We start from the raw sequence: 17,219 nt of genomic DNA on the forward strand, positions 1-17,219 counted from the left end.
TTATATCGTTTCATCTTGTTTTGCTGGTTCAACCACAGCAGCAATTTGTGATGATCTTTTTGACTCCTGCCATTTTTTACACCAAAAGTCGAGGGCTTCTAAAAATGTTAACAAACTTGCACCAAAGAACAGTCCTAGGGCACCACCTATATCACCTGTTGAAAACAAAAAAAAACAAACTTTATATGAAATACAATATATAATAGTATTTATTTATCATTTCAATTTAAACAAAATCAGAACAAACTTGTAATTAACAGAGATCTACTAAATGCAGCACTATGAATATTGAGATTAACTTCGCAGCAATATTATTAACAACTTTATTAAAGAAAGAACCTAATACATGTATCTAGTTTTAGAGGCCCTTAACACATTTTAAATAACTCACAAATAAACGAGAATACATCGTAGTCTTCTTGTTCCGTTATTGTTTCTAATTCCAACTTTTTGTAAAACACCTCAACCTTAACGAGATTTGATCTACAAAATAAATATCACTGCTTTTATAACTTGCCATATATACTTGCCAATGAATTGGTTAATTTCGTATCACGTGCCATTTAATAGTTCAACAGCAGGTTAGAATTCAATTAAATATATATTGCGTTTTGAAAACGATTGACAATTGTGTGCAAGCACTGAGAGCCGTCTATCTCCGGAAAAAATACGGAGCTGTTTTTTTTTTCTTTTTAATCGTCTAGCCGGATTGACAGTGGGTGTTATAAAACCAAATAATGAATGTGTTTTATTAAATAAATCCTCATAAAATAACAGCTATTATTTTATTATTTCATTATGTTATTTAATATTTTGTTCTTCGTACTATTATAAGTTAAACATCTTCAACTCAATACCTTATTGAATACCTGAACATAAAAAATGCGGAAATTTGCAATAATTAAATTTACAAACATATTTATCATCTTCACCTCATGTAATCAACTGCTAAATCAGTTCCACGTCGAAAACTCAGAATATTCTCTGCAGTAGCCAAGGTGACATCGCGTGTATCGTTATAAAACAGGTTTAAAAATGTCGAAGTTGTAAATATGATGGTATCAGTAAGAGTTTGTTGGTCAAATTGGATAGATTCATCAAGGCTGTTCCAATACTGAACATCCGAACCACTTAACAGAGACATGTTCTTAATTTCAGCCGCCACATCGATGCTAATTGCTGATCCCCATTCCGCTGTTATGTCATTAATGTGATATAATTCGTAGTATACCTTGTTGGATAGCAGACGGACAATAGCACTTACTGTATCTTTTGCAAATGATTTAAAAATTTGTTTGAAAATCGGTAGGTCGGTATTTAGATAATCCAATATCTTCTGAACACCCACATCAATAACAGTCAAACGAGCAAAAATAGTATCAAGTGATTTGAGAAACTCTTTCCTATAGAACCAATGAAATATCGCATTGTTTAGGCTTATTTATAATGTAAAATGTTTTTTTCATTTAATTTACATTTACTGTGTACTGGTGTCCGCAAGTCAATTCGGGAATATGTGGTATCGTCCAATTATGAGATGCAGACAATACACAGTTAATGTAGAACATTTTTAAAACATGATCATTTTACTTTAGTCTCACTATAGTCAAAAAAAGTATATTCACCGTGATATTAAAATTAATAATGTTGGTAGTTTCTCTTTATAGATGCATGAATTGGCATTTTGTTTGACCGTTTGGCATCCAATCAATGCATATTTCAGTTTCAATTGCAATTTTATTTACCATTTCAAATACTTTGTATAACGATAAACAACAAATGCTTGTATTGATATGGGTCACCCATTAGTGCAGTACATTACATACAACACAAAGACAGGACACAGGTGTAATACATAACAAGACATGTGACATCTTAAACTATGTCAAACACTTGTGTTGGCAACCCATTGGACTAAATAATATATTTTACATAAATGGGAAAATTAGATTATACAGTACTTCTTTTTAAATATAAAATAATAATTTCGATTACTTCTTTAAGTAATTTTAACATAGTGGTATAAATAAAACAAATAAGTGGTGTAGATAAAACAATAAGTATGCGAGTATTGTATTTCTTACATTTAATAGTATAGTGTTTGATTGAAAAAAATATATATATTTTAAACCTAAATAATGTTACTACACTATTTTAATAATTTAAAATACTAGAGGGTGAGCTCGCTTCGCTCGCTCCCCCTCTATGAAGTGTAGACGATGGTTCTCGGAATGATAATGTTCTCCTTATACATTTTTCTGTCGTTTACCATTATTGAACATGCTTGACATTTGTAAAACTAAATTACTTTGTTTCACAGTGTTTTAGATGATTAATAACATTTTAAAGTATAGTTTTTATTGTTTGGTAGGGCCCTTTGGGGAAGCGGAGGTCATTTGAGGGAGGTGCTTATTCGAGGGATATATGTTAAATTTTTTAGTTTTAATAATATGGTAACATTTATAATCAAATGAAATCCTCTAATAGATGAAAAGTGGTAAAAGAGAATAACAAATGCTTGGTAAATTGTAGATAACAGTGCGGTGAATTCTACTAAAAATAGCATAATTGTGTTATTATAAATATGTGGATGGACGTTTATTAGATAGTTGGGTTGCGGGGGGGGGGGGTGTTATTATTCAAAGTGATGTTTTATTGGAGAGGCGTTTATTGACAGAGTGGGCCAAAGAAAGAAGACATTACGGCTTGCAACATGGGCAGACATCTCGGTCTTAACGGGACACAGGAAGATAGCCTACAGTTATTCCTGCAAGCTTACTCAATAAAACTCAGCTATCGGGATTTCACTCGAAAAATGTCTTATCATCAAATCTCCCTATGTAATTTTATAATACTATTCCCCGCAATATATTCTGATTCTTTATGGCGTATATTTAATTTGATCTTTATTAATTTGCAGTATAATTTCTATTATTTAACTACTGTACCTTCACACACGCGCGGTATGTTTTAAAATAAACAAAAAACTGAAATGGCTTAGATTGATGGAAAGTGCCTGTTTCCAGTCACCTTTAGGGTCAAATCTATTATTTTAACTGCTCCCTTGTGTATAAAAGAGAGAAAATATTTGAAACCAGGTTGTTGCAAGGTGAACTTATCTTAAACCCGGAAATTACTTTGACCGGGAAGAATTGAAATTGAGAGGAAAATCTAATGTTGAAATCATAAATTTTGTTAAAAAACTCTTTATAATATCTTCTTAAGATAGAAATATGAAACAATAGCGTAACTGTGAACACTAATGTTATCAAATCTACGTTTCGCGGTACATTTCAGATAGATAAGGTAGGTATCCAAGGCGGAGATTTGTACCGAAGTTTTTGCATTGTGCTCGCCTATGTCAGAATTAACCATAATTTATATATAGATTATTACTGGTACGTAGATAACAAACTATCAATATATTTATTCTTAAATAAACTTAAAAGGCACATTGATTCTCAATGAAAGTGCTTATATCATTCTACAATAACATATCCTTGCCGTTTAATGGTATTCATACCCGGGTCTGTCCTGACATTCTGTGAACGCAAGTCAGTTGACTTCTTATATTATACTATGTGTTTAGACCAAAATGTATTGAAATTACTTGGTAGATTATTATTAAGAAAATTAAACATAACATTTTTGTGACTTATGAATATCATAGATTGTTAAAGTTTTTAAATTACAAAATAAGGGAATATTCAACTATTAATAGAATAAATTATTTGATTTGTTGAAAGATGGTTTTCTATTCAATTCAAATTTGCCTTGTTGAAAGAAACAATAAAATCATAAATATTTTTCACTTACCATATCTCATCACCTAATCCACGGGCTGAGTATTCATAGTTTTCCATATTCTCCAGCGTTAATGGAACTATTGCGGATGGAAAAACTGAATATGACGATGAGTAACTGAATTCTTCTGTTGTGCATGGTTGTACACATGATGGACATAATTTAAATCTAGACTCAGTAAAATGTACTGGAATATGAAATACAAATCACACAGCTTGAAAATAGTGAAATAAACACTTAGAATACTAATAATAACACCATATGTTTGAATCTGGTCACAGAAAGTATCTTATAATATCAAAATATTATATTATGTATGTTAGAAAACAAGAAGTGAGGATCATAGGGAAATGAATAATTTTGACTTGTGCCACACTAGAGACATATGCTTTAGAGGGTGTATGGTAAATAAACTATTCTAGCGCAGCTATACAGACTTGGAAATGGTACTATATGCAATCCTAACTATTCAACTGACACAATGTACTAACCGAATTGCTCATTGTAACATCTGGTAAGTGAGTATGGACTACAAAGAGGATAATTTTCTTTACCTGGCAAGAAACAAAAACAAATAATATGCTAAACTAATACATATCTAAACCAGCGTTTCAATACCATCAATTAAAGATCGTATTGACACCTTGTTGTTATTTATATCTCGTTCATTTCACTAAAAAGCATACAGAAACAATAAAACAAAAGCAACACAAAATCATTATCCCGAGTAAACTACAAAAAATTAAAAAAAAACAGAGCTTTATGCATTATTCTCAAACTTTATCCTATGTCACACCTCTCTGATGATCACTCTATACTAGCCCATACATTCCTCTTCAGAAAAGACTCCACTGCCAACCAACTTGGTTGTCTTACTTTCAAAACCCTAACGCTTCTTGCTCCTCAAGGCTTATGCCTTCTCCTCACTAAAATTATTGCCAATGGGAGGATGACTACTCGTCAAATCTTAAAAAGAAATCTTCACATTCCTAAACCCTCTCTTGAAATTTGTAAACTCTCTTTCAGCTACAAGGCCCCTCATTTCTACAATGATCTTCCACTATCTATCCGCAATTCCTTATCCTTTTCCTCATTCAAAACTAGACTTTCTTAAAACTATGTAATCCTTTTCCAGATTTTAAATTGTAAAATAGTAGATCTAAATATTTATATATATATATATATATACTTTTATACATATAAACACAAGAGGCAAAGAACATTAATTCTAAACCGCCCGGTGATATACTGAAATTTAATTAATTAATTTGAAACGATAAAGATGAGGAAATCTGTGAGAATGAGAAAAAGTCGCCCCAACCGAGGCTCGAACTCGGACCGCCTGCTTGATATGCAGATGTCCTAACCATTAGACCACTGGGGCTTTCATGGTATTGTTCGAACTCGATTGGATAACGACTCTTTAACACTCCCGGCGTGGTACGGCGGAACAGCACTAGTCCTCGGTTGTACGCACGCGCAACAGAGATCAAATTGATACGCCCTCATCTTTCAGTATTTTTATTCACGAGACGGGATCTCCGAAGAGATACTTTTATATATATAAACACAAGAGGCAAAGAACATTAATTCAAAACCGCCCGGTGATATACTGAAATTTAATTAATTAATTTGAAACGATAAAGATGAGGAAATCTGTGAGAATGAGAAAAAGTCGCCCCAACCGAGGCTCGAACTCGGACCGCCTGCTTGATATGCAGATGTCCTAACCATTAGACCACTGGGGCTTTCATGGTATTGTTCGAACTCGATTGGATAACGACTCTTTAACACTCTCGGCGTGGTACGGCGGAACAGCACTATTCCTCGGTTGTACGCACGCGCAACAGAGATCAAATTGATACGCCCTCATCTTTCAGTATTTTTATTCACGATTCAAAACGATAAAGTATATAATATTTATATATATATCTCATTTACTGTAATATTTGTCTCATTTACTGTAATATTTTATCTCATATACTGTAATATTTGTGGCAAACAGTACGTCGGAGAAACAAAAAACACTCTCCGTATGAGAATGACACAACATAGATCAGCTATCAAAACATTAAAGCTTGATCAACCTGTAGCCGAACATTTTAATTCAGCTGGTCACTCGATTGCAAATTTCAGAGTTATTGCAATAGACCACGATGTCAAATGGAGCGACAAAACTCGCAAAGACAAAGAAAACCACTGGGAATTACTACTTAAAACCACAAAACCTTTTGGACTTAACATTAGGAACATACTCCCAGATCGGTAAAATTATTCCATTGACTACCAAAATTTAAGTTTCAATATTAACCACCATTTAAGCTGTTTTTTAGTCTCATTCCAAAATTGTTTATATCTCTACCAAGCTACCTTCTTTGTTTTCCACTCTTATTCAGACTCCACCCTGGCTCCCTTTGTTATATTTATTTTATTCCTGTCCACCCAGGCAGCACTTGCCAGCTTTATACTCTGACGTTATCCAAATTCCTTCACTTGCACTGATGAAGGGCTAGTGTTGCCCGAAAGCTCTGCTAACTTTTCTGGCTGTTTACTTTATCGTTTTGATTTAGCTTTTCGCTTTTTATTTTTGTATCTCCATTGAGATCCAGCCACTGATACCCACAGCATTGTCATTTTTTCAGTAATTTGCCTTTGGATTTATATATATTTTCTACTGTTTGTATCAATTTTGATCTGAGTTTGCTGTAATTATGGAGGGTACTTTGGATAACTTTACCAAATTACGTCGCCTGTCCGAGAAACGTGTCAGGTATCGTCACCATTTACATACTTTTATTTTACATCGTTCTAAACATTCGGCCCCTAAAGGACTTCAATTTTATGTCACAACTGGTATTCGATTTGCAGATGATGACATGCGTTCTCGTTGGAACGCTGTCCTTTACAAAAATGCTTGTCAACTCAATGAGATCTAAATTGGCAATTGCCGCAAAATCCTCACTGAGTTTGACGTTGAAATTCACTCTAGAACTAAGAAGTTGAAAAGAGAACTTCCTGCATCCGAGTTTCAAAACAAACTCAGGATTATCGCCAATGATTGCCGTAAGCAATCAACGGCAATGGCCCGAAGGGGACATCACAAATTTGGTCTACCTGCAGATTTGGTCATTTCAACACAAATGACTCTACCTTCGGATGATTTTAGGGCTTTTAGGAAACCCTGCAGAAGGTTCGTTCGGAGCAACACCTCTGATTCAGTTGTTGAAATTAATTGCCGACTTTCGGAGGAGAGAAAAAACTTCTTTCCCGAGGACTTAAATTCTGCCCAAAACCAAGGCAGGTCGGCGCACAACAACTATCTTTGGATATGGAGTCTTTCTCCAGAAGATTACGATTACGTGAACATTTTGCTGATTCAGACAGCAGCACCACGCAAAACGAAGGCAACGCTAACAAATTTAAACCAAAAAGTTCCTGGAATCCACCTAAAAATCGTTGTCCAGCTTTAGAAACATTTATTCAGGCTATTGAGGAGGATGTACAAAACTACGTCCCGAGTCCAGATAAACGTGACAATCTCTCAAAACAAGAGAGGCAGGCCATTGCCAAATTGCGTCAGCGTAATGATATTATCATTAAACCAGCTGATAAAGGTTCTGCCACTGTTGCCATGGACATCAAATTTTATGAAGAGGAGTCCTTAAGACAACTAAACAATCCTCTTCATTATCGTGAACTTACAACGGATCCCACCCCGGAATTTGCGGATAAGGTGGCCAAATCTGTTTCTGTGATGGTAAAAAAACACTCCATCGATCCTAAGATTGGACCTCATTTGGCACAGGTCAATCCAGTTCCAGGCAGATTTTATTTCCTACCTAAAATCCACAAAGCAGGCAATCCTGGTAGACCCATTATTTCGGGTAATGGCACTGCTACAGAGAAAATTTCTGAATATGTGGATGATTTACTAAGACCATATGTGACTGATCTCCCTTCATACAGTACATTCAGGACTCCACGGACTTTATCCGCAAAATTAACCAAATTCAAAATTTACCTAATAATTCTGTTCTGGCTACACTAGATGTTTCATCATTGTATACTAATATCCCTCACGAAGAAGGAGCCGACGCATGTATTTTAAATTACATACAAATTCCAGGCAAAACGCCTTATATATATATATTTATATATATATATATATATATATATATATATATATATATATATGTATATGTATATATATATATATATATATATATATATATATATATATATATATATATGTATATGTATATGTATATGTATATATATATATATATTATATATTTTTGCTTAATTGAACATATCAGTTATTTTATATATTTCATATTTTCTTATTCAGATTTTTAGTCTTACGTAATTAATTTTAATTTTTGTTTTTCTTTTACTTCTATGTTTTTGTTATATATTTTGTATATTTTATCTGTTCTGAGGGTCCCAAATGATCAGCAAATTCTGGATAGGATCACCCTTATTAAATATGGTTAAAATAAAAATAAATTATATAGGGCCTATAAAAATACATATATTATCATCAACAAGCTTGTATAAAATGTACAAAAACAATGTGTAATACTATTATTCTATAATTCAGGTAGCCTTTGTTTGAAATTGAGTTTTATGACAAAAGTGATAATCATAATTATTATGAAAATAACCATCATTCTTTGTTTTTACTGCCTGGAAATTGGTGCTCGTTTCTGTAACCGAAACAAGTTTTTATTAATTAAATGAACTTGTTTTGGGAGTTTGTAAGCAGAAAACACCCTGAAACTGCCCCGGAAACAACTTTACCAGAAACATAGAATGTCTTGCAACCACATCGTTTATACATTTCGTCAGCTTCGCAATCTAGAAAGCACTGTGCCTGAGAATAGTTGATATCAGGATTGCAGTCATTTGATCGCTCGAGTATTTCTTTCTGTCAGCAATCGGAAAAAAAGTTACTGTAGTGAGTAATACTCAATGATGAAACAAGAAACACGTCAAAAGGAGCGTTTCCAATGTGTTCACGACTAACGATAGCATGCAAAATAGCATACTGAACTCCAAAAAGGATAGGTTAAACGATTTTTGTTCACCTTCAGACACTGATGAGAAAAAAATATGAATGGAAAAAAATAATAATAAAAAGAAGGAAAAAAAAGGTTCTTCGATGAGTGGTTTTCGTGTCAGTAAAATAATATATAAACGTTGCATTAGCGACTAGTAAACAGAAGCCAATCATTGTCCAACAAGTCGGATAGCTTACAGATTCAAATTCCCCAGACGAAGAGGATCGGACCAATCAGAACGTAGTTTTCTAATTGGAAGTTACGGTCGCGCCACATAGTTACAGCGGGTTGTTATTTGAAAAAGAAGCGTTTTATTGAGAGGTAGTACTTCTATAAGTGGTAGGCCTAATCAAAATAAAAAATGTACTGTTCAAGTAAATTGTTCCAATAGCTAACTATTACCTTGTGTTTTCTTACGGCTATGGCCGTACGGAAGCCAGGTGATAACTGAATTTGTGTTGCTGTGTGACTGTCAGGTAGAGCAGTTGCTGCATGTAATATTAGGTTAAACCCAATGCTCTCTCGTGGTGCCGAAATGTATTCAGATTCTTCAGCATTTAATATCAAATTCAGTCCATGATCGTTGCCTATACAAAACAAACTCAATATTGTATGAAATTCACAATAACAAAATAGCTACCATTAATATTTAAACATTAAGATAATCCATTAATAATGTATCTACGAAAATCGTCAGCCAAATTTCTTGAAAACATTGTTTCTATTAAGCTCTAAGTTGTATTGTCCCCCAAAACATACCATGCGGCATATGACCGTTTTGACCACAGACAGTTTTGGCCACAACAGATTACTATGGTGCGCCATTCAAGCATATATTAGACCGTGCTATTGTTTTTGCTATTAGTTATCGCATAACATGCTTTGTTGTACAGTATTTTTATGACTATTACTATTACATTACAATGTTATCATTCTTAACTCTATTCTACTAAAATGTGCATTTATTAGATTTGTTGTTTCCAGTTTAGTTGTATTTATTACGAGGAAAAAAAAACAAGTATCATAATAAATTCATCGATATGGGGCCTAAACTCTAAGAAAATTAGTCTATCATTTTATTGTTGACATTAATATTTATATTCTCTAAGTTACAGTGCCTAGATTTAACTAGTTACGAACAAATTGTGTAATATTGGTTTTTATTAATGTTGGTTGATAGTTTATTATTCATGAACCAATCCATAACGTGTTTTAATTCAGCATTAACCAGCTACATGTGTGTATCTAAGTTTTCGTGAGATGTAGATTTTAGTGTCGTCAGCAAATCAAATATAGTACAAGTTAGAGCAATTAAATATATCGTTATATACATGTCATTCAGGCCTCACTGAAATTCAACATAATGCACTTGAACGCATTCAAACGTATTCATGAATCGTTTAACGTAAACCAATATAAATTCTACAGATTAAAAAAGGAGCTTTTAAAATAATGTTAGGTGTTAAATATACCTTATATTGTTATGCTTTGGATGAATGTAATTTATAACTCTTAAAACTCGTCGAGAAAACTTCGCTTCCAATTCGCCAATAAACTCATAAATGAGCCTATATTCCAGAAGACTCTTCTCTAGATTTATGTAGGCAACTCGGAGAAGTGCAATAGAAAACTGTGTAATTTGAAACCTAAAACAATCCTATGCCATAATATATGGTTAAGTTGGTGAATGCTAATCATTTTTTAACCGTTTTGATAAGCAGTTGTTGAATACTAATAATGCACAATAATTTTTGGTAATCATTTCTAGTACATTGATGGTAGCAAATGAAAATATTGACCCCTTTAAGCATGTACCAATAGGTTTTCTTACAATCCTACCATATATGGTAGATACATAATAAATCAGTCGTTGAATGTTTTTTATAAAAAACTTTCCTAGTTGTCTTTTTATGCTTTTAATTACTGTATAATGTAGTCTATATTAATTTGTTATATCTAAACAAATAAAATTGCACGGCAGTCATTGTAGTCACAGTAGACTGCCTGTAGGCCTATGATTTTTTTTAATGAATAAATATAAATATACATTGAATAATTTCTAACAATTTTTAAATTCCATTGTGTTCCAATTTTATCTATTTTTAATTGTGTCAAAAGAATTTTTCAAATCAATAAATATTTCTGTTCATGCACATCGGTTATTCGTTATTATACGAGATCTATAACAACCATAAAAGTGGAACTATTTTTTCTGAAACCAAATTGCGCATTATTAGGTACGTCACATTTTGTGATATAATTATTAACTCTAACCTGACATTTATGGTAGGCAGTATGGAGATTGGTCTATATCACCTGATTTTTTAAAATATTGGAAAACTCTGGCCATCTTCATGTTATTATGAATAATTCCTATGGGTGGAGAGGGAAGAGAGAAAGCAAGTTCATGTGCTTTTAACTGTAGTTTAGATAGACTGTAGCTTAAATAAACAAGTGCAAGTAATGATTGAGCAAGTTCATGTGGACTTTTGTACTTTGTAAGTTTCTTTTGCATATAATTTTAACCAGAAGTGGTTTACTGCTGCCTTATGGCTGTGCTTAGTTCTAGTCAATTGTACATGTGCACCCAGTAAGGGCAGATAATGTTTTGCCTGGATTTTACTACTATTACTTTTGATGACTTCATTAGATAAAACACTTGGCTTTTTCCTACTAAGAACTTTATTTATAGTCCATGTTTGCTTTGAATCGTGTCGAACCTCGTCAAGTTTATTTGAATAATACTGTTATTTACTTATTCTAATTAAATTAGTTAATTTATTTTTATACTTTTTATATTTTTCTTTTAATAAAAGTGTTGGAATGATAAGATATTGTTTATAAAGTTTTTTTCTCTCTTCTTTTCAGAATTCCTTTTGTAATCCAAGGTTTTTTCTTTTGATTAGCGTTAGGCTTAATACTTGTTGTGGGTATATTTTTATCAATAAGATAATAATAATAATAATGTTTACCTCGACGGTCGTAAGCTGACTGTCTAGGAGCGAATAGATCATATTCCTCGAGATACGATTGCGGCTGTTTAGTGACAATCCTTTCAATGATCTTTCCCAGAAAAGGGAGGTTTGATATTGGACGATAGCTTGATAGCTCTTCAGTGCTAAGGGATTGACCCTTCAACAATGGAATAATTCTAGCATGTTTGAGAGATGATGGAAAGACGCCAACAATCAATGATGCGTTCACTATCTTTGTTATGGCTGGTAGGAGCGTTTGGATGCAGGAACGGTAAATGGCAAGTGGTAGAGGATCTTGTGAGCAGGAAGTGATAAGATGACATAGTAACGTCCATGCATTCCATGGACTGAAACTGGACTGATTTGTTTATATGAACTTGATTCCATCACGTACGATGATCGCAATTCCACCACCTATTCCATGGGTCCATGGCGAGTGAAAGAAGCTATAATTCGGAAGAGTCGTTTTGATGTCTGCGATGACATGGTCGTCTTTGGTGGTACCAGTCATCCACGTCTCAACAATGGCCAATACATCCAGGTGGTTATCTATAACAAAGTCACAGAGAGCCAGAGACTTGTTTTTGGCTCTAATGGATCTAGCGTTCCATGTCGCGAAGTTGATTCTTTTTTGTGATGACGGTGTAACGCACTGGTTGACCACAGGAAAAAGAAGATTTTTCTCATTTACTCCACGGTTAGGAACCTTACGTAATGGTTTTTTAATTTCTAGTCGCGCGGACGCGACTCTATAGTTCACTATGTCGGTCTGTCGGTCTGTCGGTCTGTCTGTTGGTCCGGTATCACTATGCGTTTTAGCACGCGACTTATGGCTGTTGGCCTTGTTAGGATAGGAATTCGTTCACGAACTGTTACACGCCTTCCAGCTCTATGTCCACGACGGGGTCGCAGAATGCCGCATTCTTTAATCGCCTAGTATGCTGAATCAGGAATGTTTCGATTAACAGGATTTTTGAATAACATAAGAAAATATGTGGTAGGCTTAGACCTAGGCTCATTGTTTACAAAATACTGCCAGGCCTAAGGAGGCTTCCAAGGGGTGATTCTGTGTATCAGCATAAGCTGGCCAGTGACCGGATGTGGCCTAGCAAAATAACGTTCAAAAGTAAGAAACTTATGTGAAACAAAACATCTGAGGACCACCAACAACTTCACAAATAAAGAACAAACACTATAAAATAAAACAATATGCGTAGCAGAAATTTAAAAAAGCAAATTAGGCTGTTTTTGAACAAGATAATAGCAGCTAGTAAAACACAGCGCTTCAGTAAAAATAATAATGTAATGTTGTAATAGTTTGTCAATAAATAGTTCATATATGTTGTATTAGTGTCTGCAAATATATAATTATAAAGAACTATTTTCAATAGTAAATTGTAAGTTTAAAAATTGTATAAAACCCGATATTGATACCATCATGTTTGGTCATTTTAATTTCTAACGTATGCCGAATAAATGTCATATTAGAAAAAGTTAATCGATTGTATAAACTGCTATTCAACTGCTGAAAGTTTCCGTATATAAATTAAATATAATCAAAACTCGGATGGTGACAAATTATCACGACAGTTGATTGAAAATCAATGTTTAATTTGGTGCAATGATTCGGTGTATTAATTAATTATGTAATAATAAGGTCTATGGTCTATAAACAAAATAGCTTGTGTTTTTAAAAATGTTGGTTACAATACGAGTTAGAATACGAGCAAAATATATTGTATTTTTGTAATTTTGTTTTGTTTGTTTAATATGTAAAAACATCACATCATCTTATATACAAAAATATAATACTACTATTACAAATAAGAAATGCAACCGGTGTGAAAACCTCGCGATATACGTTGATATTTATAACGCACGCATACAGTAGCATAGGGAATCAATCAATCAATCGTTCGATTATTGGAACAAAAATCTAAAGGGCCAACGAACTACAAATTAATTTACCAACCGCTTTCTTTGATCCATCGGTCTGAATCTTCAACAGCAAATTGAAAGCAGAATCCATAACTTGTTAAAATTGGTTTGAAATTAGTTAAATTGCAATCTCTTTGCTTAAATCGACACCTGAAATTCATAAATAAATCGATTAATATATAAAAAAGGAAAACATTGTACTGTAGTTCATTGTGTTCTATTGCATTTACTTACATTACTATCGTATCGCTAATGTCAGGTGCGTTGTTTTCAATGAACTCAATAAGATTGTCACTGAATAAGTAGTTTGAACTATTCCCGTCAAATATCGAGTATCCTGCCTCTTTGCCAGTTTCGGTAAGTCCAGCGTCGGGAAACAACACACGAAGTGAGCTTATGCCATGGTCAATGAAGTATAATATACCTCCGAATTGTTCGGAAATCTTTTCAAAACTAAGAAAATAAATAAACTATTCATTTCCAAATATTAATTTGTAAATTCATATTTTGAAATATGTCTTAATATCACTACTTTTTAAATGCTCATAATCCTATACATACATTCTAAAGTGAGGGGTTTCAGCCCAAAAAGAGCATGACATAATCTAGGAATTCGACTGTGTTGTTATAGTTTAGGCATATTTGATTAAAACAAACTGGAGACTGTTTGAAGATATCTTTAAGCCCATTTATACTATACAATATACATTGTTTTTACTTACGCAAACATGTTCATGTTGCAAATAGTGATTCCTGGAAATTCCAGTTCATCTTTATTCTGGTACGAAAATTTAGTATTAGTTGGTCGACTTCTGTATTTTGTAATACATTTAAAAAGCTGATATTGCAGCCCGCAAAAAGCACAACCAATTAGCAGAATCCATAACAACCTAATTATTAGAAGTAAATACAATTATCATGTATCTATATTTAAATATGTTATGTGTAGGTCAACTGTCATATTTTTAAATGGACCATTATTTTATTAATACGACAGGACTCATGACAAACACACAGTACAGACCAGCACCAACGTATTTATGTATTCTCAAATTTGACATTTGTTAACGATAAATTCAAGATAAAATGATTTGAATTAATTATGTTTATTTATTACCACTACTGAGAGAGACTATAACTTTTAGTTGTAATCTGGCAAATATAGTTGAGTTATCAGTTTGACATTTCATTGATTAATTTTTCAATACACGACATACTCAGTCGGTATATTAATGGTCAGCTCAAGGTAAGAATGGGTTCTTAAGGGACTGTTCAATGGAGATTAAATGTATTGTTAATATGAATTTATCGCACAGTCTTTTCCTTTGCATATGCACATTTTCATGAAACAGGATGATCTATCTATCTTAACAAATTTGAATCATATATCTTTTTTACGTATTAATTAGAAAGAGGATAGTAAGGTCACAAAATCCATTTGACTGGGTTCATGAATTGAACTGAACTATTGAACATATTATATCTAGTTTATATTATTCTATTGTTTACTCTAGAGAGTAGTACCGGCAGCTTATTAAAATAATGAATGTTCGTCAGTTTAATTGAATGAGTGAGGCTAATGAATTGTACTTGTTCCAAGTTAGGCTTTGAAAACGCATTAAGTTTAAATTTAATATATCATTAAATATAAATGATTTGTATCGCCACATTTTCATATAAAAGTAACACATTGTTTTAATTACTTAAGTTTGTATACATCCCCGCATTTTGAGAGCAATTTATTATTAATGTGCTTACAATACTCAAATTGGAGTTTTAGTTCCACAATACTAATGCTAGCTAAAAAAAATACCAAATAAAGACAAATAGCCCTACACCGCAATTACAAGTATTCATTACCAGACAAGCATGATAATACATATATGGTCATATCAAAAGAAAAACGATCTTCGCGTTGTGATCATGCCTAAAATAAATTTAAATTGTATTGCATCAAGCGTAAAAGCGACAGTATACACATATGCCAATGTTTCGTATGTATAACTACAAGAACTATCAGACTATATGTATCTTACCTTCTAATTTTAGATGTTCCTTCTATTAGATGTTTTACACCATGAAAATTTGTATTTTCACCGAACTCACTCACATTTTTCTTCCATATTTTGTCAGTGGTCGCCAGTGAAACCATGTTTCTTCGTCTTAAATGCAAAACCAAATGCAAAGTATAATTTCTTTACACCAGAAATTTTAATTATAAAATCAATATCGGTAAAATGTTTAATTTGTGTGAATTACGCCTACAAGAATGCCAATAATCTGTCAAAGTGATTGCTGGACGTAATAAATTTATTATTATTTAATGGCTCTATAGTTCTCATGCATCCCATGTCAATATCATCGTACTCGAGAATTTAACGCGAGGATCGTAAATCGTATCCTCGAGTACGATGATATTGACGAGTAATTTTCACATAATTATCGTGTCCCTATCATTAAACATATAAAATCCAGTAAATTCTCGAGTACGATGATATTAACTGTAATTTTCGTGTGGCAACACTCGCGTTTGGCGATAAAGAAACAAAAGTCATCTACTGCCACGTTTGAAGAAATTAATCAACTAAACTACTTAAACTATGCATACATAGCCCCCTCATTTGTTATTCCCTCTCTAGACGCGATGAAAGACCATTTGTGATTAGTCAATACTAACGGTAGGAACCTGGTATGCGGCGCGCTGAAAATCCGGTGAAAATATTCCCTCGAACAAAATATCATTACCTCGGGGATGTCAAATCTTATATTTATACTCTAAGCAGGCAATATCTGCATAATAACAAATCTCAGCGGTTTAGAGTTTATTCTGTGACTGTGATGTTTATATAAACAAAAGAGATCCCGCCTCGTGAATAAAAATACTGAAAATGAGGGCGTATCAATTTGATCTCTGGTGCGCGTGCGTACAACCTGTGGAATTTACCGACCAACCGACCGACATAGTGAGCATAATTTTCCTACAAAATAACATAATAACATAAAAAAACTTGTTTGTGCTTAACTGTGCTTCTTCACATCGTCTTGCATTACTCTGTTATCATGTTTGCCATTAATTTTGTTTTACGGTTAATGGTGGTAGATACAAAATGCAGTATAAACAAGAAATATTTCTTACAAAAAACGCTGCTCGCTTATTGACGTAACAGTTTTAAAGATATATTGTCCCTCTGAAAAATATTTTTTATTTCAAATTTGTTTTTGAATGTGTCATTTTATAGTGTCACATTATAGTTATTCTACCTGAAAAAATGTAATTAAAAACAAAAAATACTTCAATTGTCTGTCGGACAATGGTTTTTGAGTTATAATTAAACGTTTCTTTTCTCTTTTTATAATGTGAATGTTGTTACAGAAGTGAATAACTTTGATATGAGACTCAATTTAGTTTATTTTATTGCTAAGGTCAAGTCTGGGGTCACTA

General features: G+C 33.0%; 1 protein-coding gene across 1 annotated transcript; it reads right to left on the minus strand.

Moving 5' to 3' along the window:
- Nucleotides 1-15,929, minus strand: LOC140057680 (acid-sensing ion channel 5-like). Its single transcript, XM_072103399.1, has 11 exons — nt 15,814-15,929; nt 14,500-14,667; nt 14,012-14,230; nt 13,812-13,927; nt 9,267-9,451; nt 8,605-8,731; nt 4,296-4,358; nt 3,817-3,991; nt 933-1,403; nt 392-483; nt 1-155 (listed from the first exon to the last, which is right to left on the minus strand). The coding sequence occupies exons 1-11, from the start codon at nt 15,927-15,929 to the stop codon at nt 1-3; spliced, it is 1,887 nt and encodes a 628-aa protein (XP_071959500.1).
- Between the last annotated feature and the right edge of the window lie 1,290 nt (nt 15,930-17,219).

This window comes from Antedon mediterranea, chromosome 8 (genome assembly GCF_964355755.1).
Source record: "Antedon mediterranea chromosome 8, ecAntMedi1.1, whole genome shotgun sequence".
Classification (NCBI taxonomy): domain Eukaryota; kingdom Metazoa; phylum Echinodermata; class Crinoidea; order Comatulida; family Antedonidae; genus Antedon; species Antedon mediterranea.